Source organism: Capricornis sumatraensis, chromosome 3 (assembly GCF_032405125.1).
Source record: "Capricornis sumatraensis isolate serow.1 chromosome 3, serow.2, whole genome shotgun sequence".
Lineage (NCBI taxonomy): Eukaryota > Metazoa > Chordata > Mammalia > Artiodactyla > Bovidae > Capricornis > Capricornis sumatraensis.
The window spans coordinates 165,481,947-165,502,110 of NC_091071.1; the positions used below are offsets into that span (position 1 = coordinate 165,481,947).

The 20,164-nt window shown below is 55.7% G+C and overlaps 1 protein-coding gene across 1 annotated transcript; it reads right to left on the reverse strand.

The window, feature by feature from the left end:
- Positions 1–104: 104 nt before the first annotated feature.
- On the reverse strand, positions 105–18,333 carry NHSL3 (NHS like 3). Its single transcript, XM_068968013.1, has 7 exons — positions 18,243–18,333; positions 6,372–6,542; positions 6,233–6,288; positions 5,811–5,934; positions 5,139–5,255; positions 2,514–5,033; positions 105–2,081 (listed from the first exon to the last, which is right to left on the reverse strand). Exons 1-7 carry the CDS (start codon positions 18,331–18,333, stop codon positions 2,074–2,076), a joined length of 3,087 nt encoding a protein of 1,028 aa, XP_068824114.1. The 3' UTR covers positions 105–2,073.
- Between the last annotated feature and the right edge of the window lie 1,831 nt (positions 18,334–20,164).

Consider the following 20,164-nt stretch of genomic DNA (forward strand, 5'->3'; position numbering starts at 1 on the left):
ACTCCGGCTTCAGGGCAGAAGGAACAGATTGTATAGACATATCAAAGACTCAAAAATTTAAAGAAATATATATATTTATATACTTTTCTCTCTAACATTTTTATGGAAATTAAAAATCAGAGGCTTTTGGTCTCCATGTGCACTAGGTCAAGTTCATTTACCCCAGAGGACAAAGAAGGATTGCCTCTTGGGAGATCCTCCCTTCTCCTTTCAACTCTGTCCCACCCAGTGGGGAAACAAGCTCAGAGGACTAACTGAAGATAAGGAGTAACAGAGAGAGGGGAGGGAGAGAGAAGGTGGGCTCCCTCCCACTTCCAGCAGCTCTCTGGCCGCTGCCTAGGCTTGATGTCATGGAAGCTCTGGCCTGGTCCTAGTCCCTCATTCCCAGGAGGTTGATCAGGAGCTCTGAGCAGAGCTGGTTTACCGACTGTCTTCCCCATCTTACTGGGCAGGCACAACACAGCAGGCAGGCAAGAGCACTGGTTTATAGCTGCAGAGAAGATGGTAGAGAGGGCCAGAGGAACCTGGGCTCTCCAACTACATCCCCTGTGTTCCCAGCTCTTGTTCTGGGAGAGGGTCAACCTGTCTCCTGGGTGGAGGAGAAGCAGCTAAAAAGGTTTCTTGTCCAGCTCAAGCCTGAGTCACTGTTGAAGAAAGAAGATAAATACAGAAGGGGCAACCCTGGTGACAGCCACACTGCAGGAGGAAGCAGTAGGGTCACCTCCGTGGAACCTCAGAGGAAATGAGCTTACCAGCATAGGTGGCGCTGGTTGAACATGGAAAGATCAGTAAGATTCCTGGAGAGATCAGTAGCAGAGACTGACTGACATCTACAGGGGGGAACCACCCAGCCCACCCCTAGGAGCAGCAAGTGCCCCCGCTTTGACTAGGGAAAAGTCTGGAACAGAATGCACCCTTGGCTTCCCATCCTGTCACTCAGTGTCAGCACCCTCCCCCAGTGGAACCACCTGCACTAACAGGCAGCTGCAGAAAGGACATGCACAGAGCAGAGAAAAGGTAGGTCAGAATGAAATCCACAGGGCAAGGTCCTAGCCCACTGCCCAAAGAAGCTCTTCCCTGCCAGCCCCAGCCCCACCCTTTGATCCACGTCCTCAGTACTTCCTAAGCTGAAAGGGACCCAACTCTGCCACGGCCTGTGGGCTCCTGCCTCTAAAGAGTCATGCTCGCCCACCCCAACCTGATGAAGTGAAATGGGGCCAAGTGACCCATGACATGACTCCCTGCTCTGTTCTTGGGAGGGCAGAGCGAGCCTGTGAACCTCCCCTCTGGTGGTCTCCACCACCCATTTGGACCTTGACAGGCTCCCAACTTCCTGTCCCCTCCACGAAGCACCTGTCGGAACTAGAAGGCAGGAAGCTGGTTGATGGTAAGTTGAGGCACAGGGGGGGCTAACCCCAGCTGCACCTTTTGTGCTTTGGAATGCCACAGCCCCAATCCTGCCTCCAGCCTGGAGAAGCCTGTGGGAATACGACTTGCCTACCTTCAAGAACTAAGAAAAGGAGCAAACTGGATCAGAGGGTGGGGACAGGTTAGTTCCAGCCATGGGCTGGCTGCTGGGGACTGATGCTGCTGCCATGTAAACAGGCCCTTGGAATGTGGCTTCACGGGCCCTGGGGGATGGACATGCAGCCACTTTTCAAAAGTGCTTTGATTCTGGACTACAGCATGTGCATGATTTGGATATGGAAAAAAAGAAAAAGTGAGGTGCTGTGGTCCCCCATCTCTGTGGCCTTGAGGCCAGCAGGGGGCGCAGACATCCACTCCCACCAGCTACCTCCTCCAAGATGAGGCTAAGGCCAAGACTGAAGCAGCAGCTGCCAGAGGTGAGTCCATTCAGGAAAAGGCATGAGAGCTGGGTGACTTGGAGGACAGGATCCACACAGGCTTGCATAAATACCGAAGGCCGTGGAGGTTAAGGCTGCAGGCGTCCCCCCATTAGGTTAAGTGTCTGCCATATCCTCTCATCCTCGGAGCCGCTCAGGTCCCTGAGAATGTATTCCTGGGATGGGTCAGCAGTGCCAGCGAGCTGTCTGGTGGTCAGACCAGCTCTTTCTATGGGTCTGCAGAGGGCAAAGAAAGGACACTCAGCCAAGGGCCCCTGAGTTTGGTTCTGGCCACTAAGAGCCCAGGGCACATCCTCACCCCCTTGCTTTACTGACCACCCCAACAGCACGGGGCTCGACATTTTACAAATGCTCCCTCTGCCTCTATAAAGTATCACTCCTCACACTTCACAGTGAGGAACTCGAGGCCAGGATGGGTGGATAAAATGGCAGAGCTGGAATTCAAACTCAGTAGGTCTGACTCCAGAGACCCTTATACCAAACTCCTTCAATGGAGCTCATCGGAGGTGACAGGTCACCCTCCCCAGACACCCCCAGACCAGAAAAACCTTCAAGATCCAAGAGCAAGTCCCTAAGGGCAGAACTTCGATACCTGTGTCCCATGACCAGTGCTGGATTCCACACCCCACCCCTCCCAGCCCACTGTACCTGTAGTGGGTGGGCCCAGCTTCTGCTCCTCAGGGCCCACCAGCTGCAGGACACTTCCATTCTCTGCCAGCTCCTCCTTAGTCCTGTCCTCGGCATGGGGGAGCCCATTGGTGGGAGGCGCAGTAAGGGGCTCAGCCCGAGGAAAGCTGGGGGAGGTGGGAAGGGGAACGCCCCCAGAAGGCTTGCGAGCCACGGGCGGGGGAGCCTTAGGTGGCTTCTTTGGGGCCTGGGGTGGCCGTTGCTCTGAGATGCTCCTTAGTTCAGCTACCAGGTTTCGCTGGAGGTCAGCCTGGGTCTCCGGGGACACAGGCCGCTCCAGCTGCAGCTTCTTAGTGCCCTTGGAGAAGATGAAGCTGGCCGTAGAGGCAGGGGATCGTGGCTCTGCCTCAGGTGGTCCATTGGGCTGGGCACCCACAGGGCCCGTGCTGACAGCCAGGTTAGAGGCCTTGAGCTGAACAGCCGCATGGAGCCCCAAGGATGCCGCAGATGCAGGGCTAGCCCTCCCTGAAAGGGCCCTTCGGAGTGGCTTCTGGGGGGGCGATGGCCCAGATGCTGGATTTGGAGCCACCGTGGGAGGGCCCACAGAGCGCAGCCGAACCGTCTGCAGGAGTGAGGGTGTGACCAGGGGTGGGCTGGCATCCTCCCGGGGAAGGCCCCCACCCTTGCTGCAGCCCACCGGCTCCTTCCGAGGGGCCTTGGCCAGGAGCCCTGTGACACAGCCGGCAGCAGGTGGGGCTGGCGGGGCTGGAGGAGGGTCTGGGGTACCAGAGGGCTGGTTCTGGAAGGAAACAGCAGATAAGGAGGCCTCTGGGAGGGGTGAAGGCCCTGCGGGCTCAGGGCTAGCCACAGAGAAAAAGGCTTCCTCGGGTGGTGGGAAGTCGGCCATGGACAGGTCCTGCTCCTCTGGGGTAGGAGGTGGGGGAGGGGGCCAGTTGGGATCTTGGAAGGGCTCCTCAGCGGTCTCTGGGGCAAACAGGGCCCCCTCAACCACCTCTGGCTTCTTAGTGGGGGGTGGGGGTGGGTGATACGATGGCGGTGGGGACGGAGGGGGTGACTGGTCTTTGGAGGCAGCACATGCCTGAGGTGGGGTCAGGGATGTCTGGGGAGTGGGTGGGGACTCAGAACTGGCAGCGGTGGTAGAGACGGGCCCCGGGACTACAGCAGGAGCAAGGGCAGCTTGGTTTGGACTCTTGGGCTTAGAGGGAGGTGGGGAGAAGGGGGCAGCCACCTTGGGGTGAGGAGGTATGACAAACCTGTCGCCCAGGGCAGTCGACATGTGAGGACCAGAGCGGTCTGAGGGTGCTGGATCAGAGGAAGAGGAACACAGAGACGTGAGCGAGGAGGAGACCGAGGCCCCGGGAGATCGAAGGGAAGTGACGCGTTCTGGTTTGGGGGGCTGGGCCTTGCCGGGGGAAGCAGGAGCCCCTGCTAGACCCTTGGGGGGTAGGGTAGGGGTACCACTTTGGCTCGAGTATCCACTGGAGGGTGAGAGTGTCCGTTCCGGGGAGCGTGGGGGACGCCGGGAGCCACCCGGAGACAAGCCAGACACCCAGCCGCCTGCCGAGCTGGGTGGACAGGGCGGCGCCGCCATCCCTTCAGACCCTCCAGTGGTGGGCGGCCGCGGCGGCTGCAGCTGCTGCTTCCGCTCGGGCTTGGGAGGCAGCCCCAAGGGCCCATCAGGGACTGCCGAGCTGCGCTGATGGAGCGAGTGGGTCCGGCGGGGAGGCGGCGGGGGCCGCTTCAGCTTACGTAGGGACACGCTCCTGCCAGACAACTGGCTCCCGCTCCGAATGCTGACAGTGTCCGAGGCTTCGGCGGTGCTGCCCCCGCTGGGAGAGCCCCGCCCGCTGCCCCCCTGCGGAGGGGGCGCCACGCTACTGTTGGCCACGGAGCCCTCTGGCCGGCCCTCAGAGCCACCCTTAGAGGAGAGGGTGGAGCCATCAGACACGATGGTCTCGGAGGACTGAGAATGGCTCCAGGTATCGCTGGAGGAGGAAGGGTGGCGGCTGCGGGGTCGCGGGCTGGAGACTGAGGAGAAACGGCCCAGAGAGCGGACAGAGGCCGGGCTGGCTGAGAGCAGGCTGCAGCGGCTCAGGGTGCGCAAGCTGCAGCGGCCCAGGGCCACCACGTCCACAGTGGGCGGCAGCACGGCGTGTGGGATCAGCTTCGACAAGTAGGTGGCCTGGGGCGAGATGGACATGGCCGGGCTCAGGGGTTCTGGAGGCCCGGCCCCTCCCGTCAGTCCGGGCACTGCGAGGGACATGGGCCGGGTTAGCGGCGGGGGCCGCGCCCCTGTGGACCAGCCGAAGAGCATGTCATCGCGGTAGATGCGGTCGATGTGGCGCTGCAGCATGGCCTCAGTCCCGGCTTCAGCCTCTGCCTCCAGCGCCTGCAGGGACACCCTGGCCCCCGGCCCTGCGGCCGGGCCTGCCGGACGGCCATCCACTGTGGGAATGCGTATAGCGTCCCGTGGACCCGGAGGCCGAGGCGTACCTGGTGGCTCACGTTCATTCCGCAGGCCTGGAAGGACCAAGGAGGACGTGGGAGTCAGTGGAGATGTGGGCGGGAGTCAGCGGAGGGGTGGGCCAGGGCTCCCAACCACAGCCTCCTCAATGGGGTGCTCACCGAGTTCCTTTTGCACGTGCTGCGGTAGTCCCAGCACCGTGCTCCGCCGCTCCCGCCGCCGGCGCCCCGACTTTCCAGATGGTTTGGGAAACGAGTCGTGGGGCCGGAAGGTGGAGCCTGGGGACCAGTCCAGGGGAGAGAAACTATTAGAGCAGGCCTTGGGGCACATTCCGGCAAGCACGACTTTTACAGACTATTAACAACAGCTCTGTGAAAAAAGATTTCCACCGTCAAGTAGGCATGGGCAAAACTGGGTTAAAGCTAGATACTCTTCTGCAAGGTTCTACTAGGTCAATAAGGATAATTTCCATTTAGTGAACACTTATTATGTGTTCTAAACACTTGGCGTTTGTTCCCATAAGGCAAGTATTCTTGTCCTCTTTTTTATAGAACATCAAACAGGAACACAGAGAGGTAAAGGGTTGGCCCAAGATCACACAGCTGTATCAACACAAGGCTCAAACCCAGGTTTCTCAACTCTCAACTACCCTGCTTTTCAGTTAACATTCATCACGAATCTCCAAGAGGACATAGGGTACTATGTTTCCTGAATTCACTGAGTCACAGTGTCTTGGGAAACACTAGATTAGGAGGAAAAGGGAAAGATGCAGGTGCTAGGTGCCCGCCGCTCCCCCTCCCTTGCCCAAGAATCCCTGGCTGGTGAGCAGACACCTTTGCGCTGGATCATCTCAGAGCGGATGGAGAGTGCGTCCTCTGCCGTGGAGCTCTCAGCCGTGTAGGACGTGGTCTGGCTGCAGAAGGAGATGCTATCATCATCTGGCCCAGTGCGGGAAGACTGTTGGGAGAAGAAGGATCAGCCCAGAGGCGTGAGTGGGGCTGACGCCTGCCTCTGCAGGCTCCCCCTTTTGAACTTCTGACTCAGATTCACCCCTCCTAACCTGTCCCAGTGTCACCTAGCACTGAGCAAGCATCCACCAGAGCTACCCTGGACCAGCCCTCAGCGGGCAACTAGTCTAGTTTTCACAATACAGAAAGGAAACAGATCCAGAAAGGTTCAAAGACATACTTGGCAGAGGTCAAGTCAAGCAGAGAGGGAGGAACAGAGTCAAGACTGAGCTGGGGGCGGGGCGCACCTGTAAGCTCTGGGTGTCTCCATGGTCCCAGGCACCCTTGTTCAGTTTTTGTTTTTCTGAAAGACATCAGAGAGGCATGCTGAGCCAGGCCCCTGAGTGCGAGCTGAAAGCATCGCTAGACGCGGAGGGAGGCAGTTACCTTGGTGCTGGAGGGAACGGAGCCCTTCCTGGGCCTGCGTGTGTAACTCTTCCAGGTGAGGCGGTCGCCCACTGGGGAAGAAGACATTGTCCTGGTGGTCATCCACTACAGACCCTGGCCCCTGGCCGGGCCCTACACTCAGTCGTTTGTCGCTCTCAGCCTTGGCAGAGCCTGGTGGGATGAAGGAGGAAGGAAAGTGAGGCCCAAAGGCATCTGGGTCCTGCGAATGTACAGACACTGCAGCAAGGACACCCACAGTCCCCAGGGTGCACAGGGCACCTGCCCAGTACAGACTTCTCCTAGTCTGTACTCACAACCCACAGTCCCCGGGTATATACTGCATACACACAGCCCCCAAGAATTGGGTTGGCTGAAAAGTTCGTTCTGGTTTTTCCATAACATCTTATAGAAAACTCCCCAAATGAACTTTTTGGCCAACACGATATATACTCAAGCTGTATCCAAGTGTACATATATCTGAGTACCCACAAGACACAAAGGGCCCCATATAGGGGCATATATGCCTATTATATATGCACACAACACCCACAGGCTTCATTTAGTGTGTACACAAACAAATAGCATCCAGGTATAACCACATCTGTGTGCCCACACCACAGCACACCCAGCCCCCAGGTATACACACGACTCCCATAGTCCCCATTCTGAATCTACGCAAACAGTACCCATATATACCCACAACTGTCACTCAGAGCCCCATGTAAGACACTCCAGTGTACACATAGGCCAGAGCAAATACATTTCTCTTGTCTCCAGATTCCGAACTCGACTTTACAGAAAGACAAACCACCTTTTTTGTACACCTCCTTGGCCCAGGTCCAAGAAAAAGACACACGGGACACTAGGAAGGGGTGGGCTCTGACACAGGTCATAACTGGGTTCCCAGAAGTCCTGGGGTGTGGACTAAACCAAGGATATGGCCTCCTGGGTCCCCCACTCACCCATGCAGCTGTCCCTTAGTGGAAGGATAGGCAGGGGAGGGGAGAAGATGGATCCCAGCCCCTCCACTCCCAGATGAAGCAACTCCAGCCTCTCTTGGGGACCAGTCCCAGGTATCCCCCTCTCCTCGAGGCCCAGGCCCTGATGCCAACGAGCCATGGATCCATTACAAAGGATCTTGTTACAGGCCTTGCCCATGGAGGAGCTGGTCACCTAATCCTGGGAATAGGGGGCTGTGTCAGCAGTGTGCAGCCCCAGCTCCCCTTTAAATGGAACCCACAACATAAGCAAAAGCTTGGTGTGGGTCACATGACCTTGGCAGCACCTTGTGGAGCAACAGGAACAAAACAAGCCCTTTAAAGGGCCGCGCCCCAAGATCAGGGTCTTCAGTTCAGACACCTGACCTGTCCCTTCCTCCCTCCTCAGCCCAGTCTTCAACAGCTGAGCTCCTGCCCAAGGAATCCTCAGGAAACCCACAAGGTCAGAGCTGGGGGCATCTCTCAGCGATCCTCTCCCTAATCTCCTGAGTTACAAGTCCATAAGCAGGCCCCAAGAGGAAAGGTCTTGCCTAAGGTCACCCAGCAAACTGCAGTCAGAGCCAAGACTAAACTACAGGTTCCCAGAGGGGCCTCCTGAATCATACCCACATTTGGGGGCCCTTTGGCACCCCCCCAAAAGTCTAATAAGCTCTGGCCCCTATATCTTAATCCAGGCCTGAAAGCCCATATCCTAGAAGAAAGTGGGGAGAGGCCCCTCCCCTCAAAACAAACCCCCAGGCCTTCAAACAGGATTTCCCTGACCTGCTCCCCAACTTCCAGGGTTACTACTTTCCTCTCTACTCTGCTCCCCACCTGCCATCCTCCCACACAGCTGAGCCCACCTGGGAGGGGGTGCCCTACCTCTTGGAACTGAAGTACTGGGATGTACCCAGTAAAGTATGAGCACCCCTGGAGGAAGGCAATCCTGCCGGAGGGCTACAGGCTTCAAGGTCAGAGACACCTAGAGCCGCCCTCGGAACAAGCAGAGAGCAGACAAAGGCAGCGGAAGAGCAGTGGACAAAGGCATCGCGGCCGACAGGGCAGTCGTCTGGCCTCATTACCAGCCCCCAGCCCCCATCCCATGACCTTCCCCGGCCTCGATGCCCCATCCTACAGAAGGGTCTGGCAAATGGGGGTGTCGGGGATCCCTCATCTAAGCCCCCCAGCCACACCCACTCACCCTTCTTCTTAAAGAGCCCGAGGAGCGCCGGGAGGTGGCGGCCCAGGAACACCACCATGATTGCAGGCGCCACTGGGGCCGTCCCCTACGCTGACCTCTCCAGAACGCCCAGCGACGCCTTCAGAACCCAGCGCTGAGGGGACCAGTCTGCCAGAGCCCAGCTGCAGAGCGCCGGCTCCAGCCAGAGGAGGGGGAGGGGCTGCTCCCCAGGTCCTCCTCCCACCTTCGCCACTGATCCCGCCCACCACCGACACCGCCCCCAAGTGCGGGGCTGGGACAGGAACCCTCCCAGGCTCCGACACGGAAACTGAGGCCCAGAGTCTCTAAATACCCCGCTCTTGTAGAGGGGATGACTAGGAGGGTCAAAGATAGTCAACTCCAGGGGCCGTCCAATGCCCTCCCCCTTGGCCCACTTCCCAAGTCTTTTTCTAAACAGTCAGGAGCCAGAGCTAAGGCAAGGGTCCCAACTGCCAGATGGGAGGGGGAAGAGCCACCAGACTAGACTTGGCATGATGCCCAGCCCCAAGTCCTGGCTGGTGAGGGTGCTTCCCTGGGAAAGGATCTCAGAGCAGGCAGCGGCCAAGCAGAGGCTCAGGACTGCCTGTGGGGATAGCAAAGCCACTGGCAGAGGTTCTGGAGGAGAGAGAGCCAGCCCAGGACACATGCTGGGAAGCCAGGGAGACACCCATCACAGTAGCAGGTGCTAACAGCCCCTCATGTGTGTGTTCAGCCCCAGGTTTTCCAAAGGACTGTCTTCCCACTTAGGTGACATGACATCAGCAACCCCAGAAGGAAGCATTGTGAACTCTGCAAGGCCACACGACAGAGGCAGGCCTTCCACACAGACTTCTTGCTCCTCCTGCCCAGGATCCTTGCCACTGGCCTCACTCTGTTGACTCAGTGACTGCTGGATCACCAGGCAAGGAGAACAGAATTAGCCAAGAAACAGCTCATAGATAAGGGCAATAAGAGTGGGGGCAGGAAGGCACTTGCAGGGAACTCGGGTCCAGGTTCAAATCCAGCCCCATCACATACAAGTAATGACCCCTTATGGAAACAAGGCCAATAACTACTCTTTGTAAGACATTTGTTTAATCAGCAAATATTTATTAAACTAGTACTAGGGGTTATAGCTAATGGAGAATTTTTACCTTGTTCACCAGTATATCCCTAGTGTCTGGCACATACAATGAGTTCAATAAATATTTGATGAATACATGAATGAGGTGAACTAACAATAATTTCAGATAGTGAAGGCTGAGAAGCTGTGACAGGAAGTGTGTAACTTGAGGAGGCATCAAAGGAAAGCCATTGGAAGCAAGACCTAAAGAATGAGAAGGAGCCGGCCAGGCCAAGTGCTGGGCACAGAAACTTCTAGAAAGAGGCAACAGCAAGCCTACAGCCTTGAGGCAGGAGTGGTGGGGTGGGTTTCCCAGAACAGAGCAGAGGCCAGTGTGGCTGGAATACAGTGAGCAAGGGAGAGAAAGCAGGTGAGAAGGGGCAGAAGCCAGGTCAGGGAGGGCCCCGTTGGCGCTGGCAGTCTGGATTTTATTCAAAGAACCCCAAGAGGTCAGTACTGAAGGTTAAGCTGAGTATTGACAGTGTTAAAAGAGATTGCCCCTGGCAACTCCAGGAACAAGTAGCTAGCTGAGGGACTTCCCTGGAGGTCCAGTGGTTAAGACTCTGTGCTTCCACTGCAAGGGGCAGAGGTTCAATTCCTGCTTAGGGAACTAAGATCCTGAATGCCATGCCAGGCGGTTCAGCCAAAAAAAAAAAAGAGTAGCTGAGACTGTGGAAGAGAAGATCTGTGAACCATAAAGCGCAGTCTCCCAAACTCACCTGAGGATACCCCTCTCTCACAGCACCTTTCTCTCTCTGAGTCCCTGGAGATCTATGAATCCACAGTGGCTCCCATGCCACGAGATCCTTCTGCTGGTCCTTCACTTGCTGCGCCACTTCTTAAGGACCACTCACCCAGACAGCTGAGCCTTCACTCTCCAGAGAACAAAATTCTGTGGGGCTACGTAGTATATATCCACAGATCACTGCAATCTAAACAACACTTTTAAGAACTAGGCTTTTTTTCCCCTTTGGCGGCACTGCATAGCTTGCAGGATCTTCCTTCCCTGACCAGGAGTTGAACTTGGGCCCCAGCAGTGAAAGCCCAGAATCCTAACCACTGGACCACCAGGGAATTCCCAAGAAGCAGGCACGTTTATCTCCATTTTACAGATGAGGATAATGGACACCAGAGAGGGGAAGCATTATAATAAAGCTGGTAAATGACAGGGCAGCATTGGCACTCAAGACCACTTGAATCCAAAAGCCATGTTCTGCCTGCTGTGCCAGCTACAAACCTGATCTTCCCTCTGAAGCGAAGATCACCCCCACAGATGGGACGTTTCTTGGCGACATCGTCCATTCTTCCCTCCCTCTTAGGCCAGACCCATCCACCCCTCTTATAAGTCCTACTCAAACAGAAAAGAGCAGTCGAGTGACACTTGTAGGGTGATTAATTCATGCCAGGCACCATGCCAGATGCTGGCAGAAGGCAGTCTCTGCCCTCTCAGATCTGACAACAGTCCTTTGAGGTAGGTGCTCAAACGTACTCTCCTGGTAACTGACCTGTGAGGCTCAGAGAGCCAGGAGACTGCCCAAGCTCTGGCTGGCCCCCAGACTGGAGCCTTCAACCCTGCAGGACCAAGTCATGCTCAGCATTCCCCAACCAGGGAAACTAAGGGCTGAGCTCTGCTAAGCCAGGGGCGGGGGGAGCATCAAGGTCCCAGGCCTGCAGCCTGCGGTCAGGGCCACAGCTGCAAATTCCCCAGTCTGATCCAAGGCTCTCACACTTGATAACATCTGGTTCCCCCAGCAACACCCTGCCCCCAACCAACTGTGGCTTGGCCAGGGCCGAAGCCACTCTGAGCCACTTCAGGCACAGGTCAACACACCTGTAGCTCCTCTGGGGAGAGGCTCAGCAAGCTGAGTCTTAAGTGGAGAGCATGCACCTCGCCAAGAAACTGAGGCCCAGAGGACGGAAGGACCTTGGCAAAGGCCACACTTGGAGTCCATGTTCCAGGACCTCCTGCCCTGGCAGAGTTCAGAGGTGCAGCCGGGCTGAGGCGCACCGCGCTGCCTCCGCCTACCTGCCCGGGGGAGGAGGCTTCCTGGATCTGAGAAGACACCTTGATCCCAGGCACGCCTCCCAAGATGCAGGGCACACCAGGAAACACACCTGCAGATACTGTCCACCAGCAGAGGTGTGCAGCTCGCACCTCCAAAATGTCCCACTGGGGCCACCCTCACAGGCGGGCCCCTCACAAACACATCCACAGAGCACACCCATGCCTCCTTAAGCCACGTGAGCACCACTGTACAGATTCATGCAGGGCCCTGCTAGGTGGCTGCTTGTACACGAAGACAGGTACATGTATCCGTGGCTCTGGGGCCCTCCTGAGCCTGGGAACAAGGGGGAATGGGGCAGGGAGCCCCCGCCCCTCCAAGGCCATGTGCACCTGTGCGCAAGCGTACACACTGTCTTGGCAACATGCTCCACAGGGTGAGGCCTCAACCTGCCCGGTTCCAGAGCAAGGGGCGGGGGCTGTGGCGCACCCACAGCCAGGCCGGCCTGACTCAGGGGAGAGGAATGAAGGGGGAGGGCACAGCTGCCCAGGTGGCCTTGCTCTGGAGCCAAGACCCAGGATCCAGGGTGTTTGGAGGCATCTCAGCCCCTCCACAGCTGTACTGGTGGGCCATCCAAGGCCCAAAGGGGACCACGGCCTTCCTATAGGAGCAGCATCCAAAGCATGGGTAGATTTTATTCTCTTAGAGGCGAGGCAAGACAAAGGGAAGTAAATGTAACTCTCAGGTGGAGGCGCTTTACAGTTCTCGACACACTTTCTCTTCTACTGTCTCGAAGAACTTGAAGAACAAGAAACTTGAAAGGAAGGTGTGAGCTCCCCTCTTACAAATGAGTGCAAGGAGGCCTGTGGGAAAGTGACTTGCGGGAAAGTGACTTGCTCAAGGTCACCCAACCAGGAAGTGGCTGAGCCCAGAACCCGGGTCTCACTCCAAATGCCTTAGTGACCCTAAGTCTCAGGAAGTTAAGAGGTCGGAGAGGGGGAAGGGGGCAGTAGCCTCAGTCATGGGCCAAAGTAGGATAACTCTGTACCCCACTTCTACACAATGGGAATCCCCCTTCCTTTTCTCAGTGCGAAGCTCCGCCCCAGCCTGGGCAGAGCTGACAGGCTGGTTCTAAGGTAAATATTGGGGGCAGGGAGTGCCAGGGACAGGGAGAGGAGGATCCCATCCCACAGGCGCCTGGGGGAACAGACAGTAACACAGGGAGGAATTAGCTACCATAATATTAGTAAATGTCATAATGAGTTTCCGGGTCAGCATCTGTTGCTGACAATGACATAATAATCTCTTTCGGCCAGGGTGCGATTCTGACTTTCCCAAACCCTTTCCTTTGTTCCTTCAAGGCATGATTATCCTCATTTTATAGATGCCAGAGAGTCAGTCACCATGAAGCCAGGAGAGAAAAAGGCCGGGAGTCAGAAAGTCTGGATTCCAGGCCTTGAACAGAATCAGCCTCTCAGGGTATCTGCAAGGCGGGACTAATCCCCACTCATAGAGTGCCTGGGAAACTTGAAGCCACACAACCAAGTGTAAAGGCAAAGTGTTATCATCAGAGGGAGCCTCTGCCTCTCCAGGTGTGTGTGTGTGTGTGTGTGGGTCAGTGGGTGTGTGTGTGTGTGTGTGTGTGCACACAGTCGCTCAGTCATGTCTGACTCTTTGCAACCCCAAAGACTGCAGCCTGACAGGCTCCTCTGTCCGTGGAATTCTCCAAGCAAGAATACTGGAGTGGATAGCCATGTCCTTCTCCAGGGAATCTTCCCGACCCAAGGATCGAACCCACGTCTCCTGGGTCTCCTGCGCTGCAGGTGGATTCTTTACCTACTGAGCCACCCAAGAAGCCCCGTGGGGCCTTTTTACTTACAACAGTAAATAAGCTAGCACTGACTGAGTGATGACTGAGACACACATGGTCTCACTAAATGCCCCTCGTCATACAAAAGCACTCCCCTAGGGTTAGTGACCTGTCCAAGGTCACACAGCTAATAACAGCAGAGTCAGGATGTGAGGCCAGCTCAGACTGGCTGCTGCTCTTCCCATGCCACCAAAGGCCTCCTCTCCCATCCACTTGCACAGCACTCTTCAAATCTCAAGTGGCATTAAGAACCATTTTTAAGATAAACTCTGATAAGGGACACTTAACATCAGCTTCCTATCAGCTCCTCAGCGACCTAGCCCCATCTGGTAGCCCTAACCCCCCTGTTTGGGAAGAAAGGGAGTTCGGATCCCACACCAGATATCCCACTGCCCTGGGAGTCAGAGGTCCTAGGCCTGAGCTCTCATTGCTCCTCCACTGCAGTCTGATCCTGAACCAGGCACTGCCTTCTTCTGGGCCTCAGTCTCTATGAGGTGGGAGGGCTGGGGAGACAAGTTCTAAAGAGCCCTTGGCATGTATGACTCTGCCCCTAGAAAGAGGGTAGTGGTCCCTCATTTTGGGTCAGGGCCTGGGGCAGCGAGGGGGTTCAGCTTATCTCAGATCCCTCAGACCAGAGAGGGTTGGCCCAGCCCTTTATCTGGAAGCCCAGGGCTCCAACAAGCAAGTCTGGACTTACAGTTGATCACAAGTTGTCCCACCCTAGTCAAATGAGAGAGATGTAGAGGGAAGGGGGCGGGGGAGGTAACAGGAGCATCCCTTCTCCCAGCTGTGGCCCTGGGGCTCCAGGTCGAGGCAGGGGGAGTCTGACTCCACCAAAGACTTGGTCCTGTCCCTCAGTTTCTTCATCTGCAAAGTGGGAAAAATAAACCCTACCAGGAGGGGAGCCGTATGCATAAACCTGACAGCATAATGCATGTGGGGACAGGAAGCGGGGCAGGGTGCTGGGGGTACTGCTCGAGCTCCCAGTTCACATCCTCCACCAGTCCCCCAAACTTCCCAGGACTAACTGCCCAGCTGGCCTGGGGCTGGGAGAATTGAGTTGGATTCCTGAGAACCAAGGTCACACAATCCTAGCGGGTTCCAATGTCTTTCCAGCAATGAGGAGGCCTCTCCCCATCCATCCTCATCCTTCTCTATGGTTCAAGGACATTTGCAACACAGGGCCGACCCTTCCTTAAAACTCGGTTTCCCTTCCCACTGCCCACCAGCTCCCTCGCCGAGCCCTTGGAGGGTTCAATGCGTAGTCCTCAACCCCTGCCCTTTCTCCATAGTGTTTCCTCCACCTTTGCTCCCCACAGAGTCCCAGTCTCCCAGGGCCTCAGGCTTTCTTCATCAGAGGACCTGCAGGCCCCTCCATCCTAGGAGGAAATCCATCTATACCTAAAATAATTAAGAGTGCAGTCTTTGGAATCTGACAGGTTTGGGTGTGAATCCCCATTCAGCAACCTCCTTGCTGAGTAGCCTTGGACAAGTGACTTAACTTCTCTGAGCTCCAGCTTTCTCATCTGTAAAATAGGGAGGACAATAGCTTCTGGCTTGTAAAACAGCTGGAGGACACATGAATTAATTGATGTAAAGGGTTTAGCATAAGGTTTATCTCTGCATAGGACTTCCCTGGTGGCTCAGATAGTAAAGCTTCTGCCTACAATGCCGGGGACCCAGGTTTGATCCCTGGGTCAGGAAGATCCCCTGGAGAAGGAAATGGCAACCCACTCCAGTATTCTTGCCTGGAAAATCCCATGGATGGAGGAACCTGGTAGGCTACAGTCCATGGGGTCCCAAAGAGTTGGACATGACTAAGCGACTTCACTTTTTTCTTTTTTATCTCTGCATTATCTCTGCTACCATCCCCCAGTCACGCAGCCTCAGGCACAGAGCCTTCACAGCCCTCTCTGGCCCATACAGCTCAACATCTGATTAATCCCGGGTCCCATCACTTCTGCCATCTCCTCCCAGTGTCTCTGCAGTGGCCACTCCTTTTCCACTCCCACAGTCCTCACCCTGCCCCAGCCCTCACTTCACCACCTCTCCCCTGGATTACTGCAACAGCCTCCAGACTGTTCTATGAGTCTCTACTCTCACCACCCCACCCCGCACCCTGTCCTGCGGCACCTGCCATCCTCCTAACACACCACGTTCATAGGCTCCTCCCTTGCTCAAACACCTTCACTGGCTCCCTGCGGCCTGTAGACTGCAGCCCTCTCTGTTTGCCTGGCATTCTTTCCCCCATCCTTTCACAGACCAATCCAAGGAGTAAGTACTCAAGCCTCAGTCCCATACCTAGGCCTGTGTCAGCAGAGGCCGAGGCCAGGGAAGCCTCAGAATCCTCAGCAGAAGTAAAATTAAAGACTGAAGTTTACGTTCACTTTTTCCCCTCCCAGGCACAAGGAAGAAGCCTCAACTATGTTTCTTTCCAACCTCCATACTCAATCTCAAAGCCTTTGTTCGTGACCATACCCACAGCTGGAATGCATCCTTGGCCAGGTTCTCTCATCTAATCAACAGTTAACAGTACAGTTAACTTTTTTCTTTTTTTTTGTGCCATTTCATATGGGCATGTGGGATCTTAGTTCCCTGACCAGGAGTTGAACCTAGGCCCCTGCAGTGGAATCGCAGAGTCTTAACCACTGGGCTGCCAGAGAAGTCCCAACAGTTAACTTCTTTAATACCAGCTCCCCAGTTTTCTAAAACAGACCCCAACCCCAAAGCCTTTTAATATAGCCTTAGAATATTCCCTAGCCCCCACACTTACTTTCGTGTTGCTTTGACATCGCTTTCTGGGTTTTTAGGAACACCTTCAAAGCCTGGTTGACCCTTGAGTTGTAGCAGGAACTGAAAGAACACAAGGGCTGCTAGAAGCCCCAGGCATCTTCCTTAAGGGCAGAAGGCAGAAGACTGCAAACACAGCCCTCTTAATCTCTCTCTCCCACCACAAATGGTCACAAGTCTGGACCCACAGTTGGTTCTCAGGAAACCATCAGATTAGAGTGGCCATCTGAGGGCAGATGAAGATCCCCAGTCCCAGCCCCACCCACTCGGAGCAGATTCCGAGAGGAGAGACAGGTGGGCACAGGCCAGATTTCAGGATTACTGGGACAGGGCGCCTGGAAGGTTCAGGAGTCTCTCATCAACCCAGCTTCTGAGGAACCTCAGAGATTTAACCCCAGAATTTAACTAACCTTCTTCCTAATAACCATGATTATTCTTCAGACCACTGCAGGCAGTGAGCTTGGATAAGTCCACCTTCTCTAGACCTCAGTACCTTTCACCATGAAATAACCAGCCAGAAACTGCAAGGATCCCAAGAAGTCACCTAAGCTATGCCGCCCTAATTTGACAGACAGGCCTCCTCTAGGAGCCAGGGACGTCCAGAAAAGTGAAAGCAATTTGCTCAAGGTCTTTGAGCCCATACCAGAGACACTTGGAGAACCCAGACCCCCTAATTCCCAGGCTTGGGCCTTTCTGTCGCCCCCTGCCTGGAGGGATGAGATCATCAGGCTCAATTCAGAACCTCTAGGAATGTGGAACCTGGGAAGACATGAGTGTATTCCCCCACCACAACAGGGAGGCCTCCCTAAGCCATCTTCTCTAGGAGTCTCTCATTCCCAAAGACCAGCAGACACAGACTCTGTTGGAGACCCCTTATCTTGTGGGGTAGGGAGTGGCTCACTGTCCTGCCCCTACCCCATGTCTGGATTCACCAGGTGAGGGAACTAGGCACTTTCGACAGCCCCTCCTCCACAACACCCCTTGGGACGCGGGGATACCCTGAACCGCCACACCCGCTGGGGGAAACCAGGAATTCCGGCTCCCAGCCCTAGAGCTGGAGGCCTTCCCAATTCTGCCCCCTCCCCCCGACTTGGAGGATGGAATGTGACACGCGGAGGGATCCCGCAGCACGCCGGGAAGGGCTGCGTTCCAGCTCGGTGGCTGCACTGAAAGGGGGAGATGCGGCAGCGGGGACCGCGGGTGGGAGGGGATGGGGGACAGATAGAGGCAGCGGCGGTGCGGATGGGGGTGGGGAGGGAACCCAGGGAACCAGTCCGACTCCCGATCACGCCAGATGGAGGCGGCCCGAGTCTCCAGCTCCTGGTTTCCTGCTTCTCCCCTTCACCTTTGTCTCCCCCTCCCTCCTGCAAACTTTCAGCCTGTGGGGGCTAAAGCCTGGGGACCAAATGTGCGTGCGTGAATGTGTCTGTGTGTGTATAAGTGCTTTAGGGTCTGGATGGTTGTGCAGTTTTGAACCTGTGTGTACATATGTGTGCCGAAGACGTTGGGCAACTCTACCTCCATGAATGATTGTGCCTGAATCTGTGCGTGTGGTGGTGTTTGTGTGGCTGTATAAGCCATATACACAGGTAGGTGTCCCACTCAGGATCTGTGGGTCCCACGATGGCGTGGGTGTGAACCTGTATGTGATTTTGTGTCTGCATGTCCGTACATCTCAGTGGGTGTTGTGTATGTGACCGTGTAGATTGTGAACATGTACGTGTGCCCGCCCGCGGGTATTCGTGCGTACATGTGTCTGCCTGCATGTGAGGGGTGGGGTCTGTGCGGGGGATTCCCGGCCCCCCCAAACTCACACCCGACAAGCCCCGGGAGAGGGCAGCAGCGGCGGCGGCAACTGCGGCAGGCAGACCCTCCTCCCCGCCTGCCCCGCCCCCACCCCCAGCCCCTACCTGCCGGCCGCTTCGCCGACCGCCCGAACCGCCAGAAGCTGCGGGCCCGGGGGCCGCTGGGGGCCTTCCTCTTGTGGTGTGAGTTGCCCATGGTGGGCGCGGGAGCCGGCGCGGGAACCCTAGCGCAGCCCAACCAGCCCGGCCGCCGGGCCCGCAGCCACAGGAGGGAGGCAGAGAGAAGCGCGGGCGTCCACCGCAGGCGCCCCGAGCCCCGGCTCGGCCACGCCCCCAGGCTCTGCGGCCAATGACCGGGGAGGGGCGGGGCCAGGGGCAGCTCCGTCAGGCTCCGCCTCTCCGAGGACCTGGGAGACCTGCTGAGCCGCCCCGCCCAGTTGCTCTGGGAACGGCCGGGCCTGTCCAGGTGGGGCCGGCGGGTCGCTCGCTCTCCCAAGCCAGGGACTGCCTCTGAGGATTGCAGTGGAACCAAGAGAACAAGGGGCCCGGGCTCCAGATAGGCGGGGTTCGGAACCTTGCCGCTGCTAGGGACAATCAACCACTACCCCGTGAGTGTCACGTGTCTGCGTATCTCTTGTCTCTGCTTGTTCGTGCAAATATGTTTATCTGACTATATTTCTGTAGTAACTGTGTTCAAAATAATAACAGAACACTTTTATATAGCACTTACTATGTGCCAGGCACTGTGATAACTGCTTTCATGCATTACTTCATTTCATCCACAAAACAATTCTGTTAAGGTAGGTATACTTTTTATCATCTCCATTTTACAGATGGGAAAACTGAGGTTCCATGAAGTTAACTGATGAGTCCAAAGTCAAACAGCATTAAGCTACAGAGCCAGTACTCAAACCCAGACTGAGACCAGTATCCACTGCTTCAAGCTACCTACCCCTCCACTTTATCTGTGGCTCTCCATGACCTTGAAGGACATATACTTGGATATTTGTATTTGTGTGCTTGAATGTGGCTGTGTAGCTGTGTATCTGTAACCCTGAACATGTGGGTTCCTCTTTGTGTAGTCATCTGAGTGTGACCGCATGCCTGTATCCATATAATTGAGTCTGTTTACATTTGTTTGGATTTGTGCTTTTGCATATTTCCCTGTGTAATTCTGACTCTCAAGCTGGTGGAATATCACTGATTCTTGTGTACTTGAGTGTGTAACAGTCTGCTTCTGTGCATGTAAGTGAAAAGGTTTGTCTCTAAGACTTTAAAATTTGCATGTGCTTTTGTGGATCAGTATGATTGTGCAACTGTCTATTTGATACACCCATATCTGGGCTTCCCAGATGGTGCTAGAGGTAAAGAACCGTCTAGCCAATTCAGGAGACATAAGAGATGCAGGTTTGACCCCTGGCTCGGGAAGATCCCGTGGAGAAGGGCATGGCAATCCACTGCAGTATTCTTGCCTGGAGAATCTCATGGACAGAGGAGCCTGGTGTACAGTCCATAGGGTCACAAAGAGGTGGACATGACTGAAGCGACTTAGCATGCACACACATACCCATATCTACATGGTGGGGGGGGTGTATGTAATGGAGCACATGGGTAAACATACATGAAACAATACATGTCTGTGCATCTGTCGGCCTCTCACACCTCCCCTTATACAAGTCTGTTTTTCAAAGTCCAGGCCAAGCTTTACCTCTTCTGAAAGCCTTCCAGGTTGCCTAAGGCATTCACTTCTCATGTTCTCACAAGTACCCTGTGTCCAGGGACCTGCCCAGGGCCCTGCATACTGAGCGGTGACTCTCCTTTATGATCACTCTACCATCTCTCCAACCAGGGGCGGCCTGGTATAAAGAGAGCATCCCCTGGGCTGGGAGTCCACAGTCCTCAGTTCTCATCCTTTTATGGCTCCTCTTTCTGCCACCTGGGCAAGCCCCTCCACTACACCACATGGCCTCTTATGCCCAGTGGCTCTAAGACACCCTGTTCCTGCCCTGCAAGATGGGAGAATTAAA

Coding starts and splice junctions, on each gene's coding strand:
- NHSL3 (XM_068968013.1), bottom strand. CDS start 18,333: ATGGGCAACTCACACCACAAGAGGAAGGCCCCCAGCGGCCCCCGGGCC. Junction 6,543..18,242: donor GTCGGCGAAGCGGCCGGCAG/GTAGGGGCTGGG, acceptor TCATCCCACCAG/GCTCTGCCAAGGCTGAGAGC. Junction 5,256..5,810: donor TGAGATGATCCAGCGCAAAG/GTGTCTGCTCAC, acceptor ACTGGTCCCCAG/GCTCCACCTTCCGGCCCCAC.